The sequence below is a fragment of the Cyclopterus lumpus genome, chromosome 7 (assembly GCF_009769545.1).
Source record: "Cyclopterus lumpus isolate fCycLum1 chromosome 7, fCycLum1.pri, whole genome shotgun sequence".
Lineage (NCBI taxonomy): Eukaryota > Metazoa > Chordata > Actinopteri > Perciformes > Cyclopteridae > Cyclopterus > Cyclopterus lumpus.
Window position 1 is genome coordinate 17,610,691 of NC_046972.1, and position 26,000 is coordinate 17,636,690.

At 41.0% G+C, this 26,000-nt stretch overlaps 4 protein-coding genes across 7 annotated transcripts in view; 3 read left to right on the plus strand and 1 right to left on the minus strand.

Annotated features, from left to right (window-relative positions):
- Positions 1-5,492: 5,492 nt before the first annotated feature.
- Positions 5,493-7,028, plus strand: irx7 (iroquois homeobox 7). The gene is made up of 2 exons (XM_034536541.1): positions 5,493-5,719; positions 6,076-7,028. The coding sequence occupies exons 1-2, from the start codon at positions 5,501-5,503 to the stop codon at positions 6,838-6,840; spliced, it is 984 nt and encodes a 327-aa protein (XP_034392432.1). The 5' UTR covers positions 5,493-5,500; the 3' UTR covers positions 6,841-7,028.
- Positions 7,029-8,437: 1,409 nt separating this feature from the next.
- Positions 8,438-15,194, minus strand: cd40 (CD40 molecule, TNF receptor superfamily member 5). 2 transcript variants are annotated; one of them, XM_034536539.1, is made up of 9 exons: positions 15,066-15,194; positions 14,632-14,713; positions 11,863-11,985; positions 11,623-11,769; positions 11,450-11,543; positions 10,542-10,600; positions 9,928-10,026; positions 9,793-9,824; positions 8,438-9,093 (listed from the first exon to the last, which is right to left on the minus strand). In XM_034536539.1, the coding sequence occupies exons 1-9, from the start codon at positions 15,132-15,134 to the stop codon at positions 8,806-8,808; spliced, it is 993 nt and encodes a 330-aa protein (XP_034392430.1). In that variant the 5' UTR covers positions 15,135-15,194; the 3' UTR covers positions 8,438-8,805. The 2 variants fall into 2 exon arrangements, with proteins under 2 accessions (XP_034392430.1, XP_034392431.1); XM_034536540.1 differs by lacking the exon at positions 9,928-10,026.
- Positions 12,420-14,008, plus strand: zgc:113274 (uncharacterized protein LOC552925 homolog). 2 transcript variants are annotated; one of them, XR_004609692.1, is made up of 4 exons: positions 12,420-12,474; positions 13,293-13,434; positions 13,540-13,612; positions 13,840-14,008. XR_004609692.1 is itself a non-coding variant. In XM_034536560.1 (4 exons), the coding sequence occupies exons 1-4, from the start codon at positions 13,050-13,052 to the stop codon at positions 13,972-13,974; spliced, it is 498 nt and encodes a 165-aa protein (XP_034392451.1). In that variant the 5' UTR covers positions 12,930-13,049; the 3' UTR covers positions 13,975-14,008. The 2 variants fall into 2 exon arrangements, 1 of the variants encoding a protein (XP_034392451.1); XM_034536560.1 differs by lacking the exon at positions 12,420-12,474 and adding an exon at positions 12,930-13,197.
- The window catches only part of LOC117733102 (formin-like protein 12), a 31,282-nt gene continuing 20,150 nt past the window's right edge, over positions 14,869-26,000 (plus strand). The window contains exons 1-10 of one of the 2 annotated variants that reach the window (XM_034536482.1): positions 14,869-15,014; positions 18,166-18,278; positions 18,430-18,488; positions 19,051-19,179; positions 19,767-19,841; positions 20,437-20,610; positions 21,072-21,217; positions 21,951-22,139; positions 22,635-23,205; positions 23,519-23,681. In XM_034536482.1, coding sequence (XP_034392373.1) covers positions 18,480-18,488; positions 19,051-19,179; positions 19,767-19,841; positions 20,437-20,610; positions 21,072-21,217; positions 21,951-22,139; positions 22,635-23,205; positions 23,519-23,681 — 1,456 coding nt within the window. In that variant the 5' untranslated portion in view covers positions 14,869-15,014; positions 18,166-18,278; positions 18,430-18,479. Of the gene's footprint in view, positions 15,015-18,165; positions 18,489-19,050; positions 19,180-19,766; positions 19,842-20,436; positions 20,611-21,071; positions 21,218-21,950; positions 22,140-22,634; positions 23,206-23,518; positions 23,682-26,000 lie in introns of those variants that run through there. The other variant, XM_034536481.1, reaches the window with a different exon arrangement.

The window sequence follows — 26,000 nt, forward strand, 5'->3', positions numbered from 1 at the left end:
CCCTCAAGCCCCTCAAACAAAGTCCCCCTCTGAAGAGATTATAACCCAGGGAGGGCACATTAACTCTAATCCGATGCTTTGAGGCCTTGCACCCCCATACCACCCTCTGCCCCACTTATTTCCACCCTTCTGTTGTTGGGGGGCTACCTTGTATCTAGTGCTTGTATGAGTAGGGCCTGTGGCTACACACGAGGGTTGTGTGTGTGCGCATGTATGTGTGTGTCTGTGTGCGAGTAAGGGGGGGTGGAGTGACTGTTTCAATAGCACGCTGACTCTAATGAAAAGCATTGAGGGGTGCATACTGCTGTGTAACTGATTCCTCTCTCTGAAGAGATTAGGCGCTACATTGTTGGTTCAGTTGCTCATTTCCATGAGAGCACAGCCTCCCACCAGCGGCTGCTTGGCTTTGTTATTTTGAGTTGGAAAACACAGAGCCCAATGTCCGAGGCTTCCTTGTTACCATTGTTTCACAAATAGGCCAAAATGTAGATGTCACGTCACAAATGCCCAATAACCTCATTAGCTGTTCTCTGTGAGGCTAAAGAGAGAAAATAAAAGATGCATGAACTTCAGTTTGTTCATCTGTATGGAGACTCTGCGTAAAAGTTAGATAATACTATTCTAAAAACATTTGTTTCTCTGGAAATACAACGATGTTAAGAGATAACATGGATATCCTCCCAATTAAAGAGATAAAAGACTGATGGTGGAGGTGGAGAAATTGCCGCTATTAAGTTCATAGGGCTACTTTAAGTATCCCGTAGCATCCATTTATACATTTAATAAATGGTTTATGACACCATAATGTAGTTGTAAGCAGATATAAGTGTTCATTATTATTGTATTAGTAAACCACTATAACTGTGGGCAAGTGGAGGCTGGCGTATGAAAAGATAATGAATGACAGTATTTTGAAACACAGTTGTGATGTAAAATATATCTTCGTAGGAGAAGTTGGAAATCTTGACCTGGTCTGCAAACAACTACAATATAGTGTTAAACTGTGAATTATTTGTTTGTATACTGCTTATAACTGCTAAACGGGAGTGCAGTGTTATTGCTGAAGCATGAAATTGTATTAAATAAAAGCAATTATTTTAAATGTCACCTTCTTCTCCTCAGAAAGTCCGATGTGACCCGGGCAGGAACAAATGGCATCCCATGCCATTATTAAAATCTACATACAGCTTGCAACTGAGGTGGACAAATAATGTTAGTACGTTAAAAACAATACAGCCACTCTTTGCCACTGCAACAGTGAGAAATAACCGGTATGGCTACGTATGTGCAGGAAAACTTGCAGCCGATGTGTCGAAATGGGGTGCAGCGAGCTCACAAGCTGATCTGGAACAACGAGCATGCCGGGGCGGCTGCTCTGACTGGCCTCCGTTCAGAAAACTGGGCTCTCTAGCCGCGGGATCCTGGGAGCCCAGCACCCACCCACCAGGACCCCGATACAGGGTCCACAAGCAGCAGCAGCAGCACCAGCTGTCACGCAGGCCATCACGGCCTAACCAACGCCGCCTGTCACTCACCCAGCGGAGGGCCGTCAATCAGGCTGCACCCAGGAGGGAGCTGGGAGGCGGGCCACTGCCCGGCCCCCTAACAAAGACATACTTACATTTGCAAGCGGTTTCAGCGCCACTACTATTTTGAAAGAATGATAGAGTGGTCCTGATAAGAGTAATGACAAAGGACAAAGAGTGGAGGGGGGTCTGGGGAAGAGGGGGTCAGATAGTAAAGAGGTGGGAGAGCTTGATAACATTCACACTTTGCTTACATCTCTCCATTTGTGTTGGTGCCCCAGGAAAATCTCATTAGGGAGTTCTGGCTGGAGACCATTATGCATTTGTTGTCAATTGATTATCCGTGCTTCTCACTATGTAAATCTAGAATCTAGAATTGTTGCTTTAAGTCTTTATTTGGATTTTTTTCTGTGGCTCTATGTACATTTTGTATCAAAATATCTGAAAACACTTTCTGATGAATGAATATAATTCTTTCATCTCCTCCGGCTCAGTTTCTAAGAGTCTGTCTGTCAACTTTCTCCCCTTTTCAGTATCTGGTGCAGTAAAAATAAACTAACAAGCAATAGGTGTGGAAGACTCTGCGGATTCTCTCTGGGCTTTTGTTGTCTTGTTCACACCTAACCATGAGTTATTCAGATTGCATGTTTCGTCCCTTTGTCGGCTCACAGGTAGGGGATTGCCTGTAATTGAGGTCACACCTAAACCTTTTGTCCTGACCTGCTCATTAGCCCCTCGTACCGTCGTTCTGCGTTTTCATCCAAAGCCAGGGCCTTTCTTTGCAGAGTTATGTGGAATATGCACCGGATTTGGAGATGAAAGGAAGCTTCATAGCACTATTTCAATACAGAGGAATGAATCTCTTATCACAGATAAAGATAATTTTATCCTCTTTGCTATCTTGTACTGTATCTCTTTGGGTACTGAGAACAATCGTCTTCCATTTGGTCACTTCTCTCTCCTGCAAACGACCGACATCCTCACGGCAAACGGCGCAAATTCAACCTGTCAGAGCCAGACCAACACCTGCATTGTGGCGGAGCTGCCAAAAGAGGAAGAGAATGAAAAGAAGTTCTCCAAGAGGGACAAAGGCCCCCGGCCCTGAGCTGTTTGTGTTGTGAGATGTAGACTACTGAGGCCTCCTTCTCTTTGCACTCTCACTGGACCATTGTGGCTCTTGTTCAAATTTGCTTTAGGTCCAACCTAAATAAATTCCTTCTTTCCCTCCACCTTTACCACGTTGTAGTTTCATCATTATACACTCGGCTAGCCTTAATCATGCAACGTACCTCTGATAACTAGGGGGCTATGGTGGGAGAAACAAAACATGAGGTCAGCAATATAAATGATTATTTTCATTATTAATTAATCTGCAGACTATTTTTTTGGAACAAATGTCAAACAATTGTTGAAAAAAATGCCCAAATTACATCTTCACATGTCTTGTTTTGTATGTCCAAAACCCAAAGATGTTCAGTTTATTATTCATTATTATTATTGTATACAGCTAATCCTGCTATTTGAAAAGCTGGAACTTGATAATACTTGACTTAATCGATTATTCAATTAAAAAAAGTTTAATAATCTCTAAATCACTAATCGATTATATTTATGTATATTACAATACATGGCAACCCTGTTAAATGTAGTGTTCCAGTGCAATCAGTTCAGAAGTTTAAGTGGTTTTGTTTTAGGAGCAAAACAGAAATGTACAGGTAAGATGAAAAAAATAAGTATTAATTTCTTCATATTAGCAAAAAATAAAAATAATGTTTAATTGTAGAAATTGTTGTAACTTGCCAAACTTTCTTTCTATTTTTACGAAAGATTCACTTGTGTCATTGTATTTCACAACACTGCATCACAACCAAAAGCTCTCTAAAATATGTGTTTGCAACATTAGAACCTTCATGAAGAGTTTTTTTGTGAGTTTCAGCGAGCTGTAATTAATAAACTGACAACTGAGTGTAAATTCTTAGTAGGAGTAAAAAAAGGAAATCAATACACTACATTACATTATTGAATGTTCCCCCCATTGCATTTGCAAGGTTATTCTTTTTAACCGTTTCAGATATTACATTTTCATGAAAGAAGAATACCAGCTGCTGGAGTAACTTTTATAAAGTTTGACTTGTGCACATGCTCAGATTTGTTAAATATGTGTATGTGCACACTTTATAGGCTCCTGTGAGGCTTAAATATTAAAAAATAATTTTAAATTCATTAGTCTGCAACTTACACGTACAAGCAAGTGTTATTATTAACAAAGGGGGCCAATGCATTTCTTCAAAATAACAAAGTAAAGCGAGACATGATTATGAAGAAAGCGAAAGCCGGTCTCATAACACATATCACACATATCAGCATAAAAATTGACCGATTTTAAAGGAGTTTCATTGAAGGCAAATGCAAAAAAAGCAACTTAGAAGCTAAGTGAAAAGTGTTAAAGAGTTAATAAAAACTGTAGGTAAACTCATTGGCCGAATGGAAGGTTACAACTCATATGAGCATTACAAATATACAATTGGATGTCTATATTTTGGGTTTGGAGTAAAAAAGTCAATAATTTAAAACGAAAAGATTGTCAAATAAATGTATGTAAAGTGGCTTTAGGTATCAGTTGCTGCACTCTTTTTTTCACTTTTATATTTTTCTCAGTATCGCCACCAGCACTACCCCTCTTAATAGGGTTAATATAATAATACAAATTATGCAAGATAAAAGAGGTGAAGCTCCCTTGAACCCAAACACCGAGCTTAACTGTGGCTCTTTTGAAGGCCATGAGGGGGGGGGGGGCAACAGTGGAATAAGAAGTGTAATCTTCTCCTCTTATCTTCAACAACCCCCTCCACACACACACATTCATTAGCATCTGTTATCTCATAATTATCATATACATTAGTCAACACCTGTTTTACTTAACCTCGTTTAATTAGGCCCATTGAAACGTTGCGCTTCATTCAAAACAATGCCATCCGACATGTTTGTCACGGTTCAGTCAAGAAGGGAACACATAACAAGATATGGCTGCGAGGCTTCTAAGGCTTCATTCAATTATTTAATGAAATAACTGCGAGAGGTTTCTTTTTGAGAATGTAACACATCTGTCGTAGTGACACTTCTACACGTGCGTCAAATGTACTTTGATTGTTTATTCGCGTAATTAAATGCCATCGACCGAGTTAATTCAATTGACAAAACTACAGATCTGTAGGGGATGAAGTGTCACGAGCGACAGGAGAGACTGGCAGGATGTTGTTAACTGAATTCAGCTCATTTTCTAAGCTCTCCGGCAATTAGTGCTAGACATGCGAAGTGTTGAATTCCTCATTAAACATACATCAAACTGGTGGAAGTGTCTAAGTCTGGAAAACTAGAGAGGTCAAATAAAACCACGATAGAAAACGATTCAAAACGTAAAAATGGACAACATCGCGTCGCCAAGAAACGAGCCGATATAATATAGTTTCACTTGTAGTCTTCGGTTTATGAGTTTTTTTTGAAAAGTTGTATTTTGGGCTGTTAACCAAATGTGATCAATGATACAAACCTAAAGACTGTATTTCTGTGACAAAGCATATTAGCTGATGGTTAATTCTGAGTCTTCATTCACTCCAAGAAAAAATGTTGCATTTGAATTGAAACTTCGGTTCTCTACAAAACAACTCTTGTGTTGCGATAAGCAGCACATATTTAGCCTCTCCACGAAAACGCTAAAAGGAACAGCGGAGGGCTTCTTTGATGGGATTTGTTGCCAGTGAAAGCTGTGGTTCTTTTGAACGTAGCTGTCAGTCACTACCAGTGGGACCTCCCCCTGCCCCCCCCCCCCCCCCCCCCCCCCCCCACACACAAACACACACACACACACACACACACACACACACACACACACACACGCTGGCAGCTGGGTGTATATAAATAGATCCAGGAGGTTGGATTGCCACACAAACCCGAATAGCTGGGACGCAGGAAAGATGCCCGCATCGCAAACTGGAATTGGCAGCTTTTTCTTGGAGCGGAACATCAGCATGCCGACTGGATACCAGATCCCGGTGCTGGGATGCCCACCGGGTTTGCAGCAGCAACAGGCTCAGCATCTGGCAGCGATGGCAGCCGGAATTCCAATAACGTACTCTGGACTACAGGGATACAACTTCATACCCTATCCACACCACAGGCACATCACACACATGGTGAGTCGATCATTCACAAAGTAATTCAGTATTTACGTTAAAAGCTCAAGTGGAATCATTAGAACCTCGTTGTAAACGTGTGTGAAATATGATCTTGGAGAAGCTTCACAACTCATTTTGAGAAAAGGCAACAGGGAGACTCTCACACACCGAGTGCTACTTAAGTTATGTTAGCCTGATGCCTACACACTTTTCCGGAATCTATGAGTTCATGAGGTTTCCCCCTTTATTACATTTCGGTCTACAAACACGCATTGAAGTGTGCCCTCTGGGTCAAGGGTCGCCAAATCCGTGCGTGATTGCGCACAATCGAGATTCCTTTGCTTGCGTTTACGTTCCTTCTCACTGTTTTCCAGAACAACGGGTTCGACTTGAAGGCCGCCTCTCCTTACCATCACGCGCTACTGGCTCGAGGGGGGGCTTTCTATCCACCGTATCGCCCTGGAGTAGCCGAGGATCCCGGTAGGGTCGCCAAAGTGGCCACCCGAGAGAGCACCGGGGCACTCAAGGCCTGGCTTAACGAGCACCTGAAGAACCCGTATCCGACCAAGGGCGAGAAAATCATGCTCGCCATCATCACTAAAATGAGCCTCACGCAGGTCTCCACCTGGTTCGCCAACGCAAGGCGACGCCTGAAGAAGGAGAACAGGGTCAGCTGGGCGTGTAAGGGGAAATCAGACGAGGAGGACGACGAGCAGGAGGGAGAGAGCGACGACGCCGACAGTTCCATGCAGAACGGTCATCTGGATGAGGAAGAGCCTCAAAGTGACCCCGCACACACCGATGAGCACGAGGACGGCGCGTTGGACAGCTCGGCGTGTGTGGAGGCGCGGTTGGAGATGCCGCAGCAGCCAAGCAGCGAGCACGAAGACAGCAAACTGGCACTTGTAAAGAAAATTGAAAAGAGTGACGCTGATCACACGCTCTCTGCTTTGGAGAGTAAAGAAAACATTGCCAGTCAGAAACCCAAAATCTGGTCTTTGGCCGAGACCGCCACCTCAGAGACTGTGAAGAAACCCCTGGACAATATTTACCACCCGGCCGGTAAACTGTGGGCTGAGTGGGCGTCCAGAAACGGACTGTTCGTTCCGTCATGTTACACCACTCATGAAATTGTCTGAGTGGGTATGTAGACACACATAAGAGACACTTTTCCACATCTATGCACTTTAATCTTTCAAATCTCAGGTCGATTATTCCTGAAGTTTGCAGTAAAACGAAAACCTGTTTTGAGACCAAAGACTAAAAACATGTTGTAAATAAATTGTAGATGTATTTTTCCATCGCCAACGTGTAAATTATGTTTCCTTTGTCTATTCATGAAGAAATATTTTTGCTTAAATAAAGTTCAGCTTGTAAATAATATTTTTTTGTTCCTGGTCTGTATTGACTTTACCGCAATGCTAAATTCATATGAAAACCTACAAAATGTGAAAACACCAACCTATAACATAGTTTGTGTTAATAAGGGTTAAACACAGAAGTTAGCATTTTCTTCAACATCAATTTAAATTCTCATGTAAGACTAAAAGAGAAGTTGGCTTATTCATGTAAATGAGATGAGTACAAAGAGAGCATTGGCCTTACTTTGCATTTCAAACCCAAGACCCACATCTATTTAATCTACCCAAATTAGTCTTTTGGTCAGATTGTTGATGGGTAATCCCTGCCATTACGCTTTGAAGAAAATCCAGCCCGAATTTTCTTTAATGCCTGTTTGACTGAATGTTGATGTCCTCAGGTAGGCTACAATATAAAAGTCTCTTTAGATTAGGCAGTAGCAGATGGCTCACATGTCTGTTCAAGTTTGAGTTACGTTTAGAGTCTGGAAGAGGGATTCTTCACTGTCAGCTGCAGAGATTTCCGTGTAAATTCAAAGGGCTGGACCTTCATTAATCCGGGGATAATGAGAAAGCCCCTGGGAGCGTTGCTGCCTTGTCTTCTGGCCTCGCCTCTCCATGCAAATCCCTACAAACAGGAACACACAGAGGGCAGATTAGCTCTTATTTGACCCTATTTTCTCACAACAGATGAATAATAGAATATCACAAAACTTCAAAATGTTAAGAGCTACTTATAAAACTATCTCTTTCTAAATTGAACTTTTACAGTGGTATGGTACTCGATTGCACGTTTCTATTCCTTGTAATTCCATATTTCAGCAGTGGGGCACTGTAGACACACGATTAGATGAGCTGACGTTTCAACAGTCTACAGTGAACCTCTAGCGCCCCTCTGAGGAAACCAAGTGGAACTGCAGCCCGGGTTGTTCCATTCAATCCAAAACAACCGGTGCATGACGGGTCTTTTGAAAATGGGACACGCATGGCCTATACATTAAACATATATTTATCTGTATATATATTATATTTATATTTAACGATACGTTATTTCTAAGGATATCATTATGTCCCATTTCCGTCACGAATAAACGTCCACAAATCCGCTCAGATATCATGAGCGCTCATTAAAACTCCAGGATGTTTAAATACGTGTTCGTGAGTATCAAAGTAATCCAGCCATTCTTCCGAAGTGGAAACAAACTTACATAATAACGACTGAGCTCAAGTTGTAGCAATTTCCGACACAGATGTAAAACCACATTATACTTCCTCATAATATCCCCCAAGGCATGATGGGAACTGACTCGATGTTGGAGACCCCTCGCATATGACAGACTCATTGACAAATACCAAGACAAATATACACTCCCATGGATCAACGTTTAAGTGGCAGGCCTTTTATTCCAACTTCAAATGTTTTTAAATTACGTGCGATTTCCATGCACAATTATCCCCATAACACAACTTTGTACATTGCACAAGAATGTAATTTTAGAAAAAGTGCATTACTATATATACACATTCACACATATACACACACACACAGTAGTATGCACCTCCTAAATTGCTTACACAACAACTACATTATTATCGAATGAGTTACATTTATTGGTACACTTAAAAGGCACTATATACATCTTAAGGGGGGAATTATGTACAACAGAAACATAGGGCAGAATAACACAACAGGTTACATTCATATTTTCATGCTATCAGCAACGATCGGAGTGACAGCAGCTGCTTTCAGTCTGTAAACGTCTGCGTTTGAGATTCCTGTCGGGAAAGGACTATTGACTTCCCATCCTCCTGAGTCACAAAGTTTCCATTTTCAGTGAGAACAAAATCCTCTGACAGCACCTGGCTCAGCTCGTCCTCGTTTTCCTCCGGTGTCCTCACACCAGCCTCCTCATGAGAGCACTGCAGGTCAGGAACAAGTGACTCTTCCTCAATAGCATCAGTTGGGTTTGTTATCAGCACATTGGTTTCTCTCTGTGGCTCCTTTTTGTCTCCCAGGCATGATTCGACACAGACCTACAATAGAGTAAAGTAGAAAAATAAGAAACATGGAATATTACATTTTAGGTTGCGGGCATAGAAAAAAGTAAAGTTACAGTTTCTCAGTGTGCTCACATGCTCTGAATTTAGGAGCTTACTCCACTGCCACATTCATTTTTTCTTTATCAGGTTATGGGATTAAGAATAGCCCCGTTAACACTGTTACATCCTGGAGACACCAAATCAAATATCGTAGATAGATAGTGACATGAGAAGATTCACAGGATTCAGTTAGCTTAGTTGAGCAGGAAGACTGTAAAACTAAGTTTGACTGGTTATTCCGTCTGTTTTTGCCTAGTTCACAAAACACAATTTATTGTTTTCAAACGTCAGTTTTTGTTCGTTTGAAATAAATGACACATAACTAGTTTACTAGTGAGGCTAGCTCTTCCCCCTGTTTCTAGTCTTCATGCGAAGCTAAGCTAACCACCCACTGGTCACAGCTTCACAATTAGCGAGCAGATATAAAAGAGGTATGAATCAATTTTGTGCATAGTGTGCATACAAAAAAGAAAAAAAATGGAGAGGTAAAGTAACTTTGTTTTAGAATCAATTATTTTCAACATAATCATTCACAGTAAATTGTCTTTTTGAGAGTTCAATCATTTGGATTGTTTTACTGATTATTCAGTCAGTTCACTGCAGTCAACATTGTAGGATAAAAATTACATTTACCTTCAAGTTTCCATTTGCGTCCCCTGGTTTACCTAACACAGAAAACAAAGAGAGAACACGAGTACAGTAAGTGGATTACTGAAACTTGAACTCATTGAAAATGTCATAAAAGAGGACATTTAAAGCACAACAAACCTTTACATAGACAACACCAGCCAGCACATATAACCCCAAAGAGAAACAGCACCACAGAACACACAACTATCACAACTGTATGTGACCGGGAGGTTTCCTCTGCAACACACGAAGAAGAGAGAAAACCATTAACCACATATTGATCCTTCCAGCAGTGTCACTTTCACTATTGATATTCTCCAATAACACAGGTCAATTACATCATTTGAGTAGAATACAAATTAGATAAACAGGAAATGTTTTTTTCAGCAAATCACTGAAACACTTTAATATTTGGCACATGTTCACACCGAAGCACACATAAAAAAGAGTGAAGAAAAGAGGATTTTCATGGAGTCCATGCTTACTTTTAAATGTATTTAATTAATTAAAATAAATAAATAACTTTAAAAAGAAATGTGGTTATTTAGCCATTCAAACACAGTGGAGTCTAGCCATGAATATTGTGTGAACAACGTGTCGGTGAAAGCTGTTAAACACACTTAAAGCCACAGACCAACATAGGTTCATGAGCTCTTTCATCACATCGCCTCCGCAGTTTCGTTTTTAAGCGAGACACCACAAACCACACAGCTGCAGACGGCAGGAGAGCGAAAGGCCTACACAGAACGTACCACAGATGTTGTCAGATACGTCCGTTCCACTTTGTTCAACGTGGTGTCCCTTCAAACATCTGCAAAAGGATTTCACAGTGTTAAAGGATGAATTCCTGCTTTCAGATTCAGGTGATTACTTTGTCCTGAAGCTTCAACTCCCAGTGAAGCACACGGACACGCTTGGTGAGGAGTGACAATAACTTATGAACGTTGCTGGCAGCTCCCCACAAACGCGCTAAAGTCTCAATACCATGGCCCCTGTTTACAGATGAATCCTCTTATGCTGATACATTTCATCACAGCCCCATAAGAGTGGTATCCACCTTCTTTAATGGAGAATAAGCAATCATCCCCGGGCACTACTGTCTTCACAACCACGATTAAAATACAAGATAATACAAAAACATGATATCTTGAAGAAAAAGATCCAATACGACCTAAAAAAAAAAAAAAGTTGAAGTGTCAACTTGTAGGACATTATAGGAAATGTACTTTCCTACAGAGAGTTTGAATGCCACTCTCCAACCTGACCAGCAAATATACAGCGACAGCTAGTTAGCTTAGCATAAAACATAAACATAAGAAATGGGGGTAACAAAAATACACCAACTAGCACTTCTAAAGCCCACTAATTAATATGGCGGAGTTGTTAGATACATATACGAGAGTGGTATTGATAAGCGCATTTTCTGAATTTTTTCCTTTCGTGACTTAGTAAAGTGAGGGAGCCCAATCCAAGACAAAAGAACAAAACTGAGGAGAAATCATTTCCATGTTTATGTTTATCTCTGAAACAGCCTCGAGTACCAAAAGGTGTTGCTCTCGTGAAGGTTTGTTTGCCGAAATATACAAGCCGAGAATAATATGTTAAACTGAGACTCGAGGTGTGACATTTTTGGAAGTGTAACTTAATTTCCTGCACTCACTCTTTCCATTTCGCACAGACACCGTCCCATGACTTGTCTTCGGAAAATGTGCCTCCTGTGCATTTCTGACACACTGTGTTATGCGTATGGTTGCCTGAAAGCAGAGCGTGACAGATTCAGCACATTGACAAAACAAAGTCATATTCAATGTGAATCAAAGCGACGTGTCATACCTTTGGAGCGAGCTCCGTGTCCCAGCTCACAGAGTGCGTGTGGCACACAGGTTATACATTCCACACTCGAGCAGTGGAATCCCACTTTGCACTCACAGGCGCTTCGTTTCCTCTTGCTCATCTGGCCAACATCATCAAAGTTTTTATCTGGAAGTGGAATGGACACAAGTTGTCAGTTGTGCTACGTCAAAACTAACTTCTATCAGTTTATATCCAGCAGCACTTTGGTTTAGTCCTTACGTGGGTCACAGTACGGTTGAAGTTGACACTTGGGTTCAGTTGTGTATTTATCCCGATACTCATTGTCTCCACATTCTGTGCACTGAGGATCCAGGCAAGTACTGAGGGACGACATGCTGGTCCCTGAAAAACATAGTGTGGTTCATAGTAAAACACCTGGGCAGTATTATAGTATGTATGCAGTACAAATGTGGACATGTGGCTAAAAGGAATCGTTAGAAATGTTGGGAAATGAGCTTTCTTGCTGAGAGTGACATGAAAAGAAAAAAGTCTGTTAACTACAAAGTTACCGCCAGGGGAAAGTTAGCTTAGCTTAGCTTAGCATAACAACTGAAAACAGGCTAGCCGGCTCTGACTAAAAAAAAGATGTTAACAAATAAATCCTTCCACCAGCTAAATCTAAATCTAAAAGCATGTTTATTTATCTGACGTAGCTATTGGCATCCATTACATCTTAATATAGGGAGAGTGGGGTAATGTGGGACACCGGGTAATGTGAGACACCCCCTGTATCTAGAAAACGGAACACATTTGTGGTCATGTGACCATTATGTTTTCAAGCCCCTCCCATTCCACCCTTGCCATGAAGGAGAAGTTGGTGCTGGTGCTGTGGTAAGTATGTTTTTTCACAAAAATGTGTTTTTTGCATGTAAAAGTAAATGTTCTTGCTGTGAACTAAATCAACTGTTGTGTCAAAGCAAATTGATTCAGGTAGAAACACTTATATCACACATGTTGATGAACTTCCAACATAAAACCATGTGATTGATGCTAGCTGAAGATTAGCCTGAATTGCTAAGAGATGTGTTTTTTTCTAAAATAGTGGCTGTGTGAGACAAATGCTGTGGGGTGCAAATGCTGTAGCACGAGTTAAGTTTAGTCTTAAACATATTTTAGTGTAATATTACATTACATATATTTTATTTTTAATGTCATAAACATTGTAGAAAAGCCATCATGCCAAGAAACTACACCAGGAAGACAACCTGGGGCCAAACACCCCTCGCAGAGATGGAGAGTGTAGCCGCTGAGGTCATGCAAGGAAAGAAGTCCTTAAGAAAAGCTGGAAGGGATAGAAATATTGACAAGACAACCCTCCAAAGATTCATAAAGAAAACAGAGAAAGGGGAAGTAAAATCAGTAGCCTGGGTGCAGTAGCTGAGGCAAAGAGAATATTCACAGATGAGATGGAGGAGGAGCTTGCCAAACACTTGAAACAACTAGCTGACCAGTTCCATGGCCTTGCTCCAGTTAAGTGCCGTGAACTGGCATTTGAATACGCAGAGAAAAACAATATCCCTGTCCCAGCCAATTGGACAGAGAAACAATGTGCAGGTAGGCTAGGGTGTGCAAAAGATCACATGATTCTGTAGGTTAACTGATCTTGCCACAAAGCTAAATCTTATAATAATGAATTCTCTACTCTTTAGGACAAGAGTGGTTTGGCAGCTTCCTAGCACGTCGCCATCTCTCTGTCCGTACTCCGGAGGCAACATCCCTGGGAAGGGCTACAGCCTTCAATAAAACTACAGTGGGGGAGTTCTTTGAAAATCTGGCTGTAGTGATGGACAGGTGACATAATTCATTCTTTAGTTGCAAATTGTATATGGAGGCTTTACCTGTAAGATTTGGTTTTGATTCTGATAAGGTTTTTCCCTTCCCCCTCTTCTTTAACAGGAACACATTCCCTCCACACATGATTTACAATGTGGATGAAACAGGTGTCTTTACAGTACAAAAGCCACAGCAGGTAAGCTACACATGATACACTGGAGAGCACCAGACTGATACAGAGTGGCTTGTGATAATGACCAGCTAGCTATTGGCAGAATGCTGAAACTAATGCTATTAGTAATGTTGTGAACCTGTGAACTTGAAAAAAATGAATGGACTGAAACGAAATACAATGTACCTTTAGACCAATAGTAGCCTACTGATTACACATGCCATTGATTCTAAACTTTCTATTTGATTCAGGTTGTGACAGAGAAAGGAAAAAAGCAAGTTGGTTCTATCACATCGGCTGAGAGAGGAGAACTGGTGACTGTGGTGTGTTCTGAGTCCCAGGCTGTTCTAGCTGGTTCTGATTATGGTCCCATGACTGTGTTCTAATCTAACTGGTTCTATCTGTCATTTGAATGCTAATAAAAACATTTTGAATTATATTATGTTGTATATGATTTTGTTCGGAGTTACTTTCAAGTGTTAAAAAAAATTAGCTTACTTGACCAATCCCCATGATTCTGTTACTAGTCCGATATTAGTTTTGGAATGTGTGGTTGTGAATCTAGCTGTCAGGATTCTAACTGTTACAACATGTGTTTTTATGGTAGTTTTAAAGTGGAAAAAGTAAGTGGATGAGTTTACCCCCAGCTGGTTCACTTTACCCCTAAGATGGGGTAAAGTGAGACACAAGACCACTTTTTTAAAAACAATCATATTTTCACTGTCCTTTGTCCTGAAGACATTCTAATAATTTACATTGCTAGGAAACATCCTGAATTAATGGATAATGTGTACATTTTACTGATATATCATTTAAGCTCGCCTAGAGGGGAGCAAATGTAAAAAATGTCTCACATTACCCCGCTCTCCCTAGACTACATGGCTCCCAATTGTTCATGTTTTATACATCTTGTTATTAGTGTTGTTTATACTCAGTGAATGGGACTCAACCCCCGGTGAGTGTATGCCTGTGTGGCTGCAATAAAAAAAGGAACCTGTTCCTAGATCAGTTTTAGTTACGCAAACAAAGTCCTGTTGACGTACCTGGAGCACACATTTTGCAGCACTCGCCTTTCCGCTCATATTGAGTGAGAGGGTCACAGGCCGGCTGAGCAGCGGCCATCTCCTGTAAGAGTATAACATATAATAACATGTAATATATATATATATATATATATGATTGTTGCACTTCCTCTCCGAGCAGACTGTACGAGGCGTGACGGAAAGTCCCAAACATTCAATCAATATTTAAAGAGTTCCTACACGAAAGCGAAAGTAACTTTCAACAGACCAGCCGCCTCAAAGAGTGTGGCCTTCAAACCAGAATATAACTTTTAGCTGTACATCTGAGTAATAATAGCAATAGGATGATTTAAAAATGAGCTCAACGTTATATAGCCAACAACCACACGGACCGACGATAAAGTGTAAGTGCGACTTATCATATGATCTAACAACGAAATGATTAGATTACTCACCGAAAAATACATCCCCGACATAATCACAATCAGCAACAGATGCATGTTAGTGAACTGTGTCCGCGGCATGTTGCTCTGCCTCCAGAAGCTGCACCCTGTTGTCGCTGCTCTGAGATCAGCTCTCTTCTATCTGACACGGAGGGCGGAGCTGCGCGCGCGGGGGTTTCCTGTGTCAGTTTTTTACTTGACCGTTTCCTGTAAATGGCCATCGTTTGAACCCTCGAGGGATGAGTTTAGAAAGTACATGTAGTGTCTATAATTATAAACAATATGATCATATAGTTATACACTCTTTTCTTGCCTGTTAAGTTATTACTTTTATTATTATCTTTTTTTCCATTTATTTATTTAATCTTTTTTTAAAATTGAAATATAGTTTCGGTTGAATGTATCAGCCTAGTGAGAATGGATCAAGGTCTTATGATAACCCCTATTTTTTAGATTGACGCCTGATGTTCTCTGTCTTGTGATATTGTCACACATAAATGATGATTGCAACAATAAAGAAAGAGCATGTAGTAAGTCATATTATTATATTATTATATTATTTAATACCACCTTGCATTTAAAAAGGGTGATACACTTTTATAAGCAGTATTTCTATTAGTTGTATTTGAAATACGTATTTCAATTACTTTTGAGTATTTTGTAATTTGTATTTGATAGGGCCGATACAAAATCGAATGTAAATTTGTAACAAAATACTTTAGAGTGGAGGAATTTTGTATTTAATATATTCAACATACTTTCTCCACGAATCAAAAAACAGGTCACGAGTTCAGTCTTCAGATCTTCAAGGTCAACAGATTGTCTGAGTGTGACATATGTCAACTTGCTTGATGTACAATGTATGTATGGGTCTGGCTACATAGCCTATTGTATATACATGGTTATGGTTATAATATCAAGCTACGGATCGATGCTAACATGCTAATGACGCTAGCATGCTGTCTAGGCTAGTGCATAGCCAGTGCTTAGCAAGTTAACTTATCAGTCGAGGGAGCTTGTATGTTTATGATAACTTTATCAAGAGATGTCTGACCATCTAATCTTGCACTGTTTTACAAGTTATGCTGTATCTTCTCAATGTGAATGTCATAATGCTATATCAATTACTGACAGATCATATAGTTCACAGTTAGCCAGGCAATGACAGTAGATGTCCATTTGTTTAAAAAAAACACACAACAAAAACATTAAATATCCAATTTATTTGATTTAAAAGGTATATTATGAAAATATTCTTAGTTTTATTATGTCATACATTCTACAGTTGGCCAGGTGGACAACATGTCTCAGCAAAATGATGTTCAAGAAAGATCATCAACAAGCACAGAAGGAACCACAGATGGAACCAAGCCTGTGTCTGTAATCTTGGATGGGAAGTTCTTCAGTATTGTCTCTCAAACACCAGATGGGAAGTGTAAACTGCACCAAAAAGAAAGCAGTAATATCTGGAACTCTTTTAGCTACATCAAATTTCAAAACTCACCTGAAGAGACTTCACTCTGACAGTCTTGATGATTTTGAAAGACACAAGGTTTGACTTTGAATTGCAGAATTTAACAATATGGCATTCACAAGGACCGCAAAAACAAATATAAAGTACATCAAAATACAACTATTATGCAGAGAGAGAGAGCGGGTGAGAATCACCTGTAGCGGTGAACCTGTATTCTAAGTAGGACTCCTATAAATAAGTATTTATATATAATAGTTTAACATTTTCAGTGCGACAAAAAACAAGGGTAATCATGTAGAAATACACATTCCTTGTAAAATACTTGCATATATATACTATGAACTAATATGAAGACAAATCCATCCCATAATCCTATATCCGTCCAGCCTGTCAAAAATGGTGCACTGTAGATTTGAATTTAAGTCATAAATGATGCATTTTAACATGCAAAATAAAATCAAAGTTTACATTGGTGCACTGATGCTAGGTGACAGAGGTGTATTGTTTTCATTGTTCTCAGTCACAGCCTGAAACTACACCAGATCGAGGGATTCCCCAAGAAGTTCTCACCAGGGGGGGTTTCCCACATGCTCAGCGCGTAACTGTTGGTGGAGGCGCTGCTGTTGTGTTTAGACATGCTCACTGGCCATTTACAGTGTCTAAAACGCAAGCAAGTGAGCCATGTGTCTATTTTGTTAGCTAGAACCGAATCCAGCCAGCTGCCGTTCAGATTTTGTTGCGTGTGTGTTCGTGCAATTACGGCACCGGTACAAGAGGCACATTTTACTTGCTGGAAATTCCAATGGATTCCTAAGAAAAGTGCTCTTTTCCCGTGCACACATTGGAAATTATGCCATTTAAGTGGACTAATGAATGACACCTGAATTTTTTACATTTCCCTCATATCAGACCTTAAGTTTAGTAAAATATTGGCTCCAGTATAAATCACTTACTTTATCTTCATGCTATTCCTGGTTGTGGGATCTCTTGTCATTCTTCATGAGGGAAGTTATTTTGAATCAGTGTGTAATTAGTGTTTTTCTTCTTCTTTTTCATTTGTGTGCCTACATGCACTTTTTTGTGTGGCTTTATTAGCACTAAACTTTATAGGCCAGGACTGGGGAAGAAGGCATGATGGGTGAAGGAGAAACATTTCATTTTTCATCACATTCTACGAGACACTTTCCATTTTTCTTGAACAAAGAACAGACATATTACATCTAATGTATTCCCAGTGATCCAGTTCTTACACAGCAAAATAACTTATCAGTCCAATTTTCAGAATTAGATATCAGGCAAAAATCGAATTTCAGTCAGTTGACATATCATTAAAAGTTAATTGTTCATTGTTGTTAGTGAACCCAACATTTTTGGGGTGAAATCCTTTAAAACGTCTGTGTTAAATGTGATGATATTTTTCTCTTATCATTTAAATAAGTTGATATATAACTGCGCAAATGACTGGGATAAATATGGATGCCAATTTATAAATAAATAAATAGAACATTGTTTTGCGGTAAAGGAAATGTCTGCAGGTTTCTCAGATCTCTCTCCCGGCTCAAACAGGTTGAGCAGCAGATAAAACACATTGTCCTGCAAGTGGAGACATGTAAACAGAATGAAATGTTTGCTCTGCAGTGGGTGTGACCAGACTGCCTCTACCTGCCTTACTACCTCGAAGGAGTGAACCTTGAGCGGAAAGAGGGTGGCCGTAGCCATATTGACACAAATCACAGCACTGTTTTCCACCGGTGAGAGAAGAAGATTTCTATTTTAGGTCTTGCATGACAAAAATAAAAATAAAGTATCTTTTACATCTTTACCTTAAAAAAGGGCCGGGTTTGATGGACTGAGAGGCTGGATTTTCCTGTGAAAACTAAACAGTTATGATGCCAAATTTAGGATCAAAGAAGAAGGACAATCCATCCAGATTGGAACGATACAACGAGGAAATGCCACAGGTAAGATTTCAGTTCTTATACTTGGGATGTATATATATTAATATACAAGGAAGCAAGCATTAAGTCCTTTTAGCAGCAAGTATCAAGTCCTACTTTACTAAGAACGTTTACAATCATCGCTTCTGCAAGTCGGCTGTGCAGCAAGAGGAAATAAAGTTTTGGTTTAAGGGATTCTCTCAAACATGTCTTACTTCCTCAATTCAACCTGACTTCCCTACTGTTTGAAGTTCCCAAAAATAACCACCTTTTTACTCAGAACTGTGATAGACAATGACTCATTTAAGGAACTATGTTGCCGTACTGGTTCCTCTTTCCTCAGAGCCTGAAACATCTGGTCTCTCTTATCAACCTCCACACATAATTAATAGAAGATTTAGGGAAATATTTCTGAAGCAAAATACTGCATGACTAGGATTTGTTTGTTGACCACACTTTAAAGTGCTTGCTTTTGTCATGCCACCACGCATCATTTGGGAAATACTAACCAGAATTGTTCACATACAGTATGCTTAGTATGATGATTTCTTAAAGAGAAAGAAAATGTACCTTGTTGTGCTTTTAGTTGAGCAATGAGATGCAGCTGAGCATCATGAAGAAGGTGAAGAGTGGAGAATTGTCCATCGAGGATGCTCTGAACCAGGCCAGGATGGAACGGGACGGGAAGCAGCTGCCGAAAACAGTGGCTGAGGAGGTATGAGCATTTTAAACCAAGTTGCTCATTAGTTGGAGGGTTGTGATCAGGAAGTTCTCGGGTCGACCTGATTTTGAGTATGGCGTAGTTTTCTACTATTTCCCTGGAAACAGTTGCTCAAAACAATATGAAAGCAGAGAAAATGAACCAAATCAGTCAAGTTTAAAATAGTGATGTCGTGTTTACGACCTTCCCCATCTACACAACAGATTCACACGAGAGTGGCACCAGTCGTCTCATCTGTCTCTCTGCTACATTGACGCGTAACACGTTCAAAGATATAATTTACAACATATATTGCTTTGTGAATGACCTACTGGGGAAGTCTGGAGGAAACTTGTCTTGTAAATATTGTTGTTCATGACCTGCTCAGCCTGCTGGATTGGTTTCAAAATAAACCGGTCTGTGGCAAGTTTGATTAAGCCAGGTGTATTTTGTTTCTTTTGAAGGAATGTAGCAGCTGTTTTGTTTATGCCTGAGCAGGAAACAGATACAGGACAAAGGATAGTGTCCTTATGATGCTTTTTCTTTAGTATTTCCATTCGGTATTCATGTCTGACATTTGTGTTTTGTGGCTGCTGTTGCAGGAACCACAACCCAAACAGTACAACTTCAGTGTTCACAAACACAGCCACTACAGATGGCAGAAGAGGGTTCTTCAGGTGAGTTAAAACAACAACAACAACAACAAGAACAACAACAACCACCAATCATGATTATGATCATAAAGCCATGTTAGCAGGTCTGTGAAGCTACTTGTACAGCTTTGAGGTTACGCAGGCTAAAATGCTCTCAGACCCAATGCTAACAAGATGCATAGCAGGTATAATGTGTACCACTTTAGTAACTTTAGGGTATTGACATGCTAACATTTGCTAATTTCCACTAAATCGTACTAAAGTACAACTGGAATGTCCCTTGTTTTGCTGGTAAATGGTCTAATTAAAATGTACCTAACACGGTGCACTGTAAAAAACTAATTGATCATCAAAGTGATTACAATTCATCATGAGGGGGGCATGAACATGTGAACCCAATTGGAAGAGGACAAGTCAGAGGACAAAGCCAGTAGGATTCATCCACTGGGGTCCACAAATGTCTGTAAAAACGTTCATGGCAATCCATCCAATAGCTTTTGAGATATTTCTGGGTGGACCAGCATGCTAGCATAGCTACACAACTCAGAAGACCACATATGATCATTTTTACTGCGTTACTAAGACACAAACTAAAATCCTTTCTTTGTGACCAACACAGATTGATTTCAAGACCAAAATGCTGTGCAGTATTGAGAAAGGCATCATCAAACGACAACTTCCCTTCCACACTGTCAAAAGTTGTGATGATGGAGTGGGTTCGAAGTTCAACATCTTTTTTAAAGGACATCATGATTATGAATTGGAGGCCACTTCACTGGAGGACAAAAACAAGGTGAATTCATACTTAGTGTGTAAACTTAAACTTATGTCTTTCACCATAACATAATGTGCAGCTGGGGGATATGGAGAAAATCAACGATCACAATATTGTTTACCAAATGCCTCGATATCGCTATTGCAAAGTTATTGTAGGATTGACCATTGGTGCTTTTACAAAATACTGACAAAATGAGAGTTTTGATCAATACTGATGTTGATATAATGACTAAGTAGGGAAAAGGCAAATAATAGCACAGCCAGAAGAGCCTTCAGAAAATAAAAAAATAACTTTTACAGTAATGCATCCTTAACACTTATGCCATATTATGATATCCACATATCTTGTCTCACAATATCGATATAACATTGATATATTGCCCCGCCCTTAATTGTGCTATGAGGAGGAAAGTCCTGTTGTTCTTTTCTGTTTTGTTATCGGTGTTTACATTGGGACTTTTCCCCCCTGATTCTCAGATGATGAAGCTCGTGAATCAGATCATTTATGGGAACATATACAGTGACAATGCAGAATCACGTCAGCAGCCTCAAGCATCACAGAGGCTTCAGGAAGGCGTCTTGTTACTGCACCGGGGCGGCCTGGCGTCTTTCAGATGGGTGAAGTACGCATGTGTCCTTATTACTGTAAAGCTGCTGTTGGAAAACAAATTAGCGATGATAAATTATTTGTAGCCACACACAAATTCAGTAAATATATTTAATCAGGACTGTGAATTTTCTTTTGTCCTCACACTATAAAAGTGATACAAATAAAAGATGTGTTCTGAGATATGTAAGACACTCTAATTTGAGTAATACTTTGTCTGGTATAATATTATTTATATAGTTTAATATACTTTGAAATATGTTTATTTATTTATTTCTTAAAATTGAGCAGATTTATATTATTATATTATATTAAGTATTTATATCACTCATCTCTTTACACTATAAAGCTTGAGTCACAAGCTTCACTCAACAAGCTTGCTGGTTCTGCCTGTTTCCAGTTTGTACACTGAGTGAAGCTTGTGACTCAAGTAATAATTACAGAAATGCACAGAATACACAATACATCCATAATAATTAACTAAGTAATAATTACAGAAATGCCAGACAATGTATAATTAGAAACAGTGTAACCATTACTTTGCTACTCCACAAGTTATTGGATATTTTGATCCTTTGTTTCTATCAGTATCGGCCTCAGAAATTCAGTATTGGTGGATTATAGCACAGAACAGTAAAATACATGGATTTCAAGTATACTTACTGAAAAAGCAATATATGAAAATATCAGTATAAAGTATAAGGAATACAGTTGTTGTGGCTTACATTACCGTCTCCATTTGTTTCCAGATATGAGGTCCAGCTCCACCCAGATCAGCTAACACTGGTCCCCTCTAGGCGGAGAGGCCCCGCTGATGCTGAGGTGACATCCTCGGTGCCCTCGTCCATCGTGATTCATCTGTCAGGCGGCGACACCAGTGTACAGAAACCGAACAGCTCCGACGCGTTCACACTGATCACCCACAAAAATGAGTACCAGTGAGTGAGGATTATTACGATGTGGAAACAAACAGCCAACAGCTATTCAAATCAGCTGTTTCTTTTCAAATTCACTCAGAGCCTCTTAAAAGTGTGTAATGTGTGTAATTTCAGTCAGCAGTCTATTCTGCGATGCATTCTGCTGAGGAAGTTATGTTTTCAGTTGTTTGTGAGCAGGATTTGGAGAAAACCCTTGGCCCGATTTTCATGTAACTTTGTGGAAAGGTGTTGCATGGGCAAATAAATAACTATTGAATCCTGAAGTGGCTCTGAATCCCGCTGTGGATACAGAAATCGTTCCCTTTGGTTGACATTACGAGAGATATAGCGCATGCCATTGGTGGAGGTTAGCGCTGTCTGGGAGCCCTTCTACTTTATATTCCATCAATTATGATGCAACTTTCTTGAGTGAGGAAATCTAGGCCTCGAGCGTTAGGTACCAGTTTATCTCAGCTAATGCGGGAAGTCGAGTTAACTTTTATTGATTTGTTGCAGGTTCCGGGTCCCTTTACCAGATCAAACATCTGATCCTGGATCTGTCCAGATGGAGCGGGATGCTTGGGTTCAGGCCATCCACCAACTGTGCTCAGACTGGAAGACGAAGTCCAAGGACGAATGTGCGTTTGCGGAAAGAAAGGTTCTAGGACAGCTCAGCATAGCTGAATACGCAGAGGACACCGACGCAGAGCTTGAGTCGAGGGGAGAATTGGGTGGTAGCAACATGACTTATCCTGCAGATCATGCAACGCCTGTTCCTAAACCTTGCAGCACTAAGAACACTGATGTCATCCGGCCTGATGATTTGCCTCCCATCCCATCCCCAACTTCCCCTGAAGTCTTTGCCTCATCAACGTCCACTTCCCCTCAATCCTCACCCTCCAACAGTATCGTCACCCCCTCTTCCACAGGCCCAGTGTCTCTTTACCATGAGTCAGGCACGTCAGTTGAAATAGGGCATCCCCCTCTGAGGATTCCCGCCCCACCACCTTTACCCTTCCAATCTGCAATGAATTTAAGAAAACCACGTACCAAGGCTTTCCACTGGGACCCAGTCGGCAAAGAGAAGGTAACCGTCAGTTAAAACTTCATTCATCAGAACTAAATATTTTTTACATTTACGTATAAAGCGTACAAAATGTCTCATTAGTGGAACTTGTTCATATTTAAATGCAATTTTTTATTATCGTGGCAAACACTAAAAGGTCAGTTTCAACTTGGTTTCACTTCATTATTCCTCATATTGCATCATTGTCGTCAAATTATTCTTTGTTTTGTCTGTCAAGTTATTGCTTCCCCAGTGTTGCTCTTTTGTATTGTTCACATTGATTTCCTCTTATAATGGAGCTGTCTCAGTCCTGAATTAATTTGTTTCTTGGCAGATTGCAAAATCGTTTTGGAAACAGGAACGCACCAGGAGGATTGAAATCGACACACTGCGCTTATATGAGCAATTTGCCGTTAAAGATCTGGGGACGTGTGGTGCGGCTGAGCCGAGCAATACCCAGCATATTATGCTCAACCAGAAGGTCGCACACAACTTCAGTGAGTAGCTCAACAATTAATATGTGACTCTAAGTATTGAGGTAAAGTCACTATATTGTCTGCCGCAATAGATCACATTACATTTCCCCAGCAAAATAGATCTTATTAATGTAATTTCATATTGCGATGAAAAAGGCATTCTGGAGGTTGTGGTGTGAAATATAACCCAGCAGCGCCATGAAGAAAGAGTAACCGGGATATATGCAGGAGCAGTTTTTATGTTAATTAGACTTTATTTGCCCAGTTAAGAGGAAGCTGACCTGGTAACTATTTTAAGAGGGGCCTATAAATGCTGCCATTTAGCTCTTTTAAAAACAATGGTTGAGACTGTACTGACGCCACACCGGCAGATGGATGTTCCTCCTGTGTGTCAGCAGGGGGCAGTGTGTCACCAATCCTGCTCTGCCACGACTGCCCTTGCAATCTGCAGAGCTATTGTAAAGTGGAATATATTCTTCAGCTCTTCTAATGGCTTTTCGCTTTTGATTAACTGTGTGAACGTGGCTTGTATATTTCAAGACTCAAGCCAAGGGATAACACCTCAGAAACTTCCTTTCACATCTCTTCCAACAGGCACAGACACTGTGAAGTGATACAGATGTGGTGGCGGTGAGCTGCTAAGTGGAATCAGTCCGAGTGTGCAGAGCGGCAACATAATTAGAGTTCACATGTTCATGAAATATGGATAGGGGATCTGAGCGATTCCTTGTCCTGATAAAGAATATCCCAGCATTCTGAGTTTGTGCTCCTCCCTGACCTGGAAACTTGCGTCGGGAGCTGGAGCTGAATGATAACAGCCTGCAGGCAACCCGAGGCCGTACATCTTTCCGGTGCAAGCTTTAGAAAAATGTAGACATTTGAAGTGCGAGGGAAACTCTGCGTCTCACTGTGTCTCTTACTTTGGCCGTATTAACTCAGTTAAGCAGTGATCCATTGCATTGCAAACATCATCTAAATATTATCACCAAACTGCACTTAAACTATCAAAAGTAAATGTTTTCATAATCCAGATTTACTTATTGGAATATTATTACTGCTGCATTAGCGCGTAAACAGCATTTTCTGATTGTAGCTTTCCAAGGTGAAGCTAATTTTAAATATGTTACAAACTACTTAGCCTATTCATGTAACACTTTATTATAAGCTCATATGTTTTGTATGTAAAATCTCTTTTGGCAGTAACATCAGTAAAATCAGGTAGTAAAAAGTGCAACATTTCCCTCTGAATTATAGTGAAGTATAAGTCTAGCACACATTGCGAACATCCATCCATCCATCCATCCATTATCACCCGCTTATCCGGGGTCGGGTCGCGGTGGCAGCAGGTTCAGCAGGCTGACCCAGGCTTCCCTCTCACCCGCAGCACTTTCCAGCTCATTCTGGGGGATCCCGAGGCGTTCCAAGGCCAGCCGGGAGATATAATCCCTCCAGCGTGTCTTCGGTCTTCCCCGGGGCCTCCTACCAGTTGGACGTGCCCGGAAAACCTCTAATGGGAGGCGTCCAGGAGGCATCCTAACTAGATGCCCGAACCACCTCAGCTGACTCCTTTCGACACGAAGGAGCAGCGACTCGACTCCAAGCTCCCCCCTGATGTCCGAGCTCCTTACCCTATCTCTAAGGCTGAGCCCGGCCACCCTACGGAGGAAGCTCATTTCGGCCGCTTGTATCCGAGATCTCGTTCTTTCGGTCACGACCCAGAGTTCGTGACCATAGGTGAGGGTTGGAACGTAGACCGACCAGTAAATGGAGAGCTTTGCCTTCCGGCTCAGCTCCCTCTTCACTAAGACGGACCGGTACAGCGCCTGTTTTACTGCTGCAGCCGCACCGATCCGCCTATCGATCTCCCGCTCCACCTTACCCTCACTCGTGAACAAGACCCCGAGATACTTGAACTCCTTCGCTTGGGGTAGGCAGTTTGCCCCCACCTGGAGGGAGCAATCCGCCGGTTTCCGGCAGAGCACCATGGCCTCAGATTTGGAGGTGCTAACTCTCATCCCTGCCGCTTCGCACTCGGCTGCAAAACGCCCCAGTGAATGCTGGAGGTCACGGTCCGAGGAGGCAAACAGGACCACATCATCCGCAAACAGCAGAGAGGCGATCCCGAGACTCCCGAACCGGATCCTCTCCGCCCCCTGGCTGCGCCTAGATATCCTGTCCATGAAGGTCACGAACAGGACCGGTGATAAAGGGCAGCCCTGGCGGAGGCCAACACCCACCGGGAACGTGTCTGACTTACTACCGAGGAGACGAACACAGCTCCTACTGCAGGCATACAGAGACCGGATGGCCCGTGCCAACGGGTCCGGCACCCCATACTCC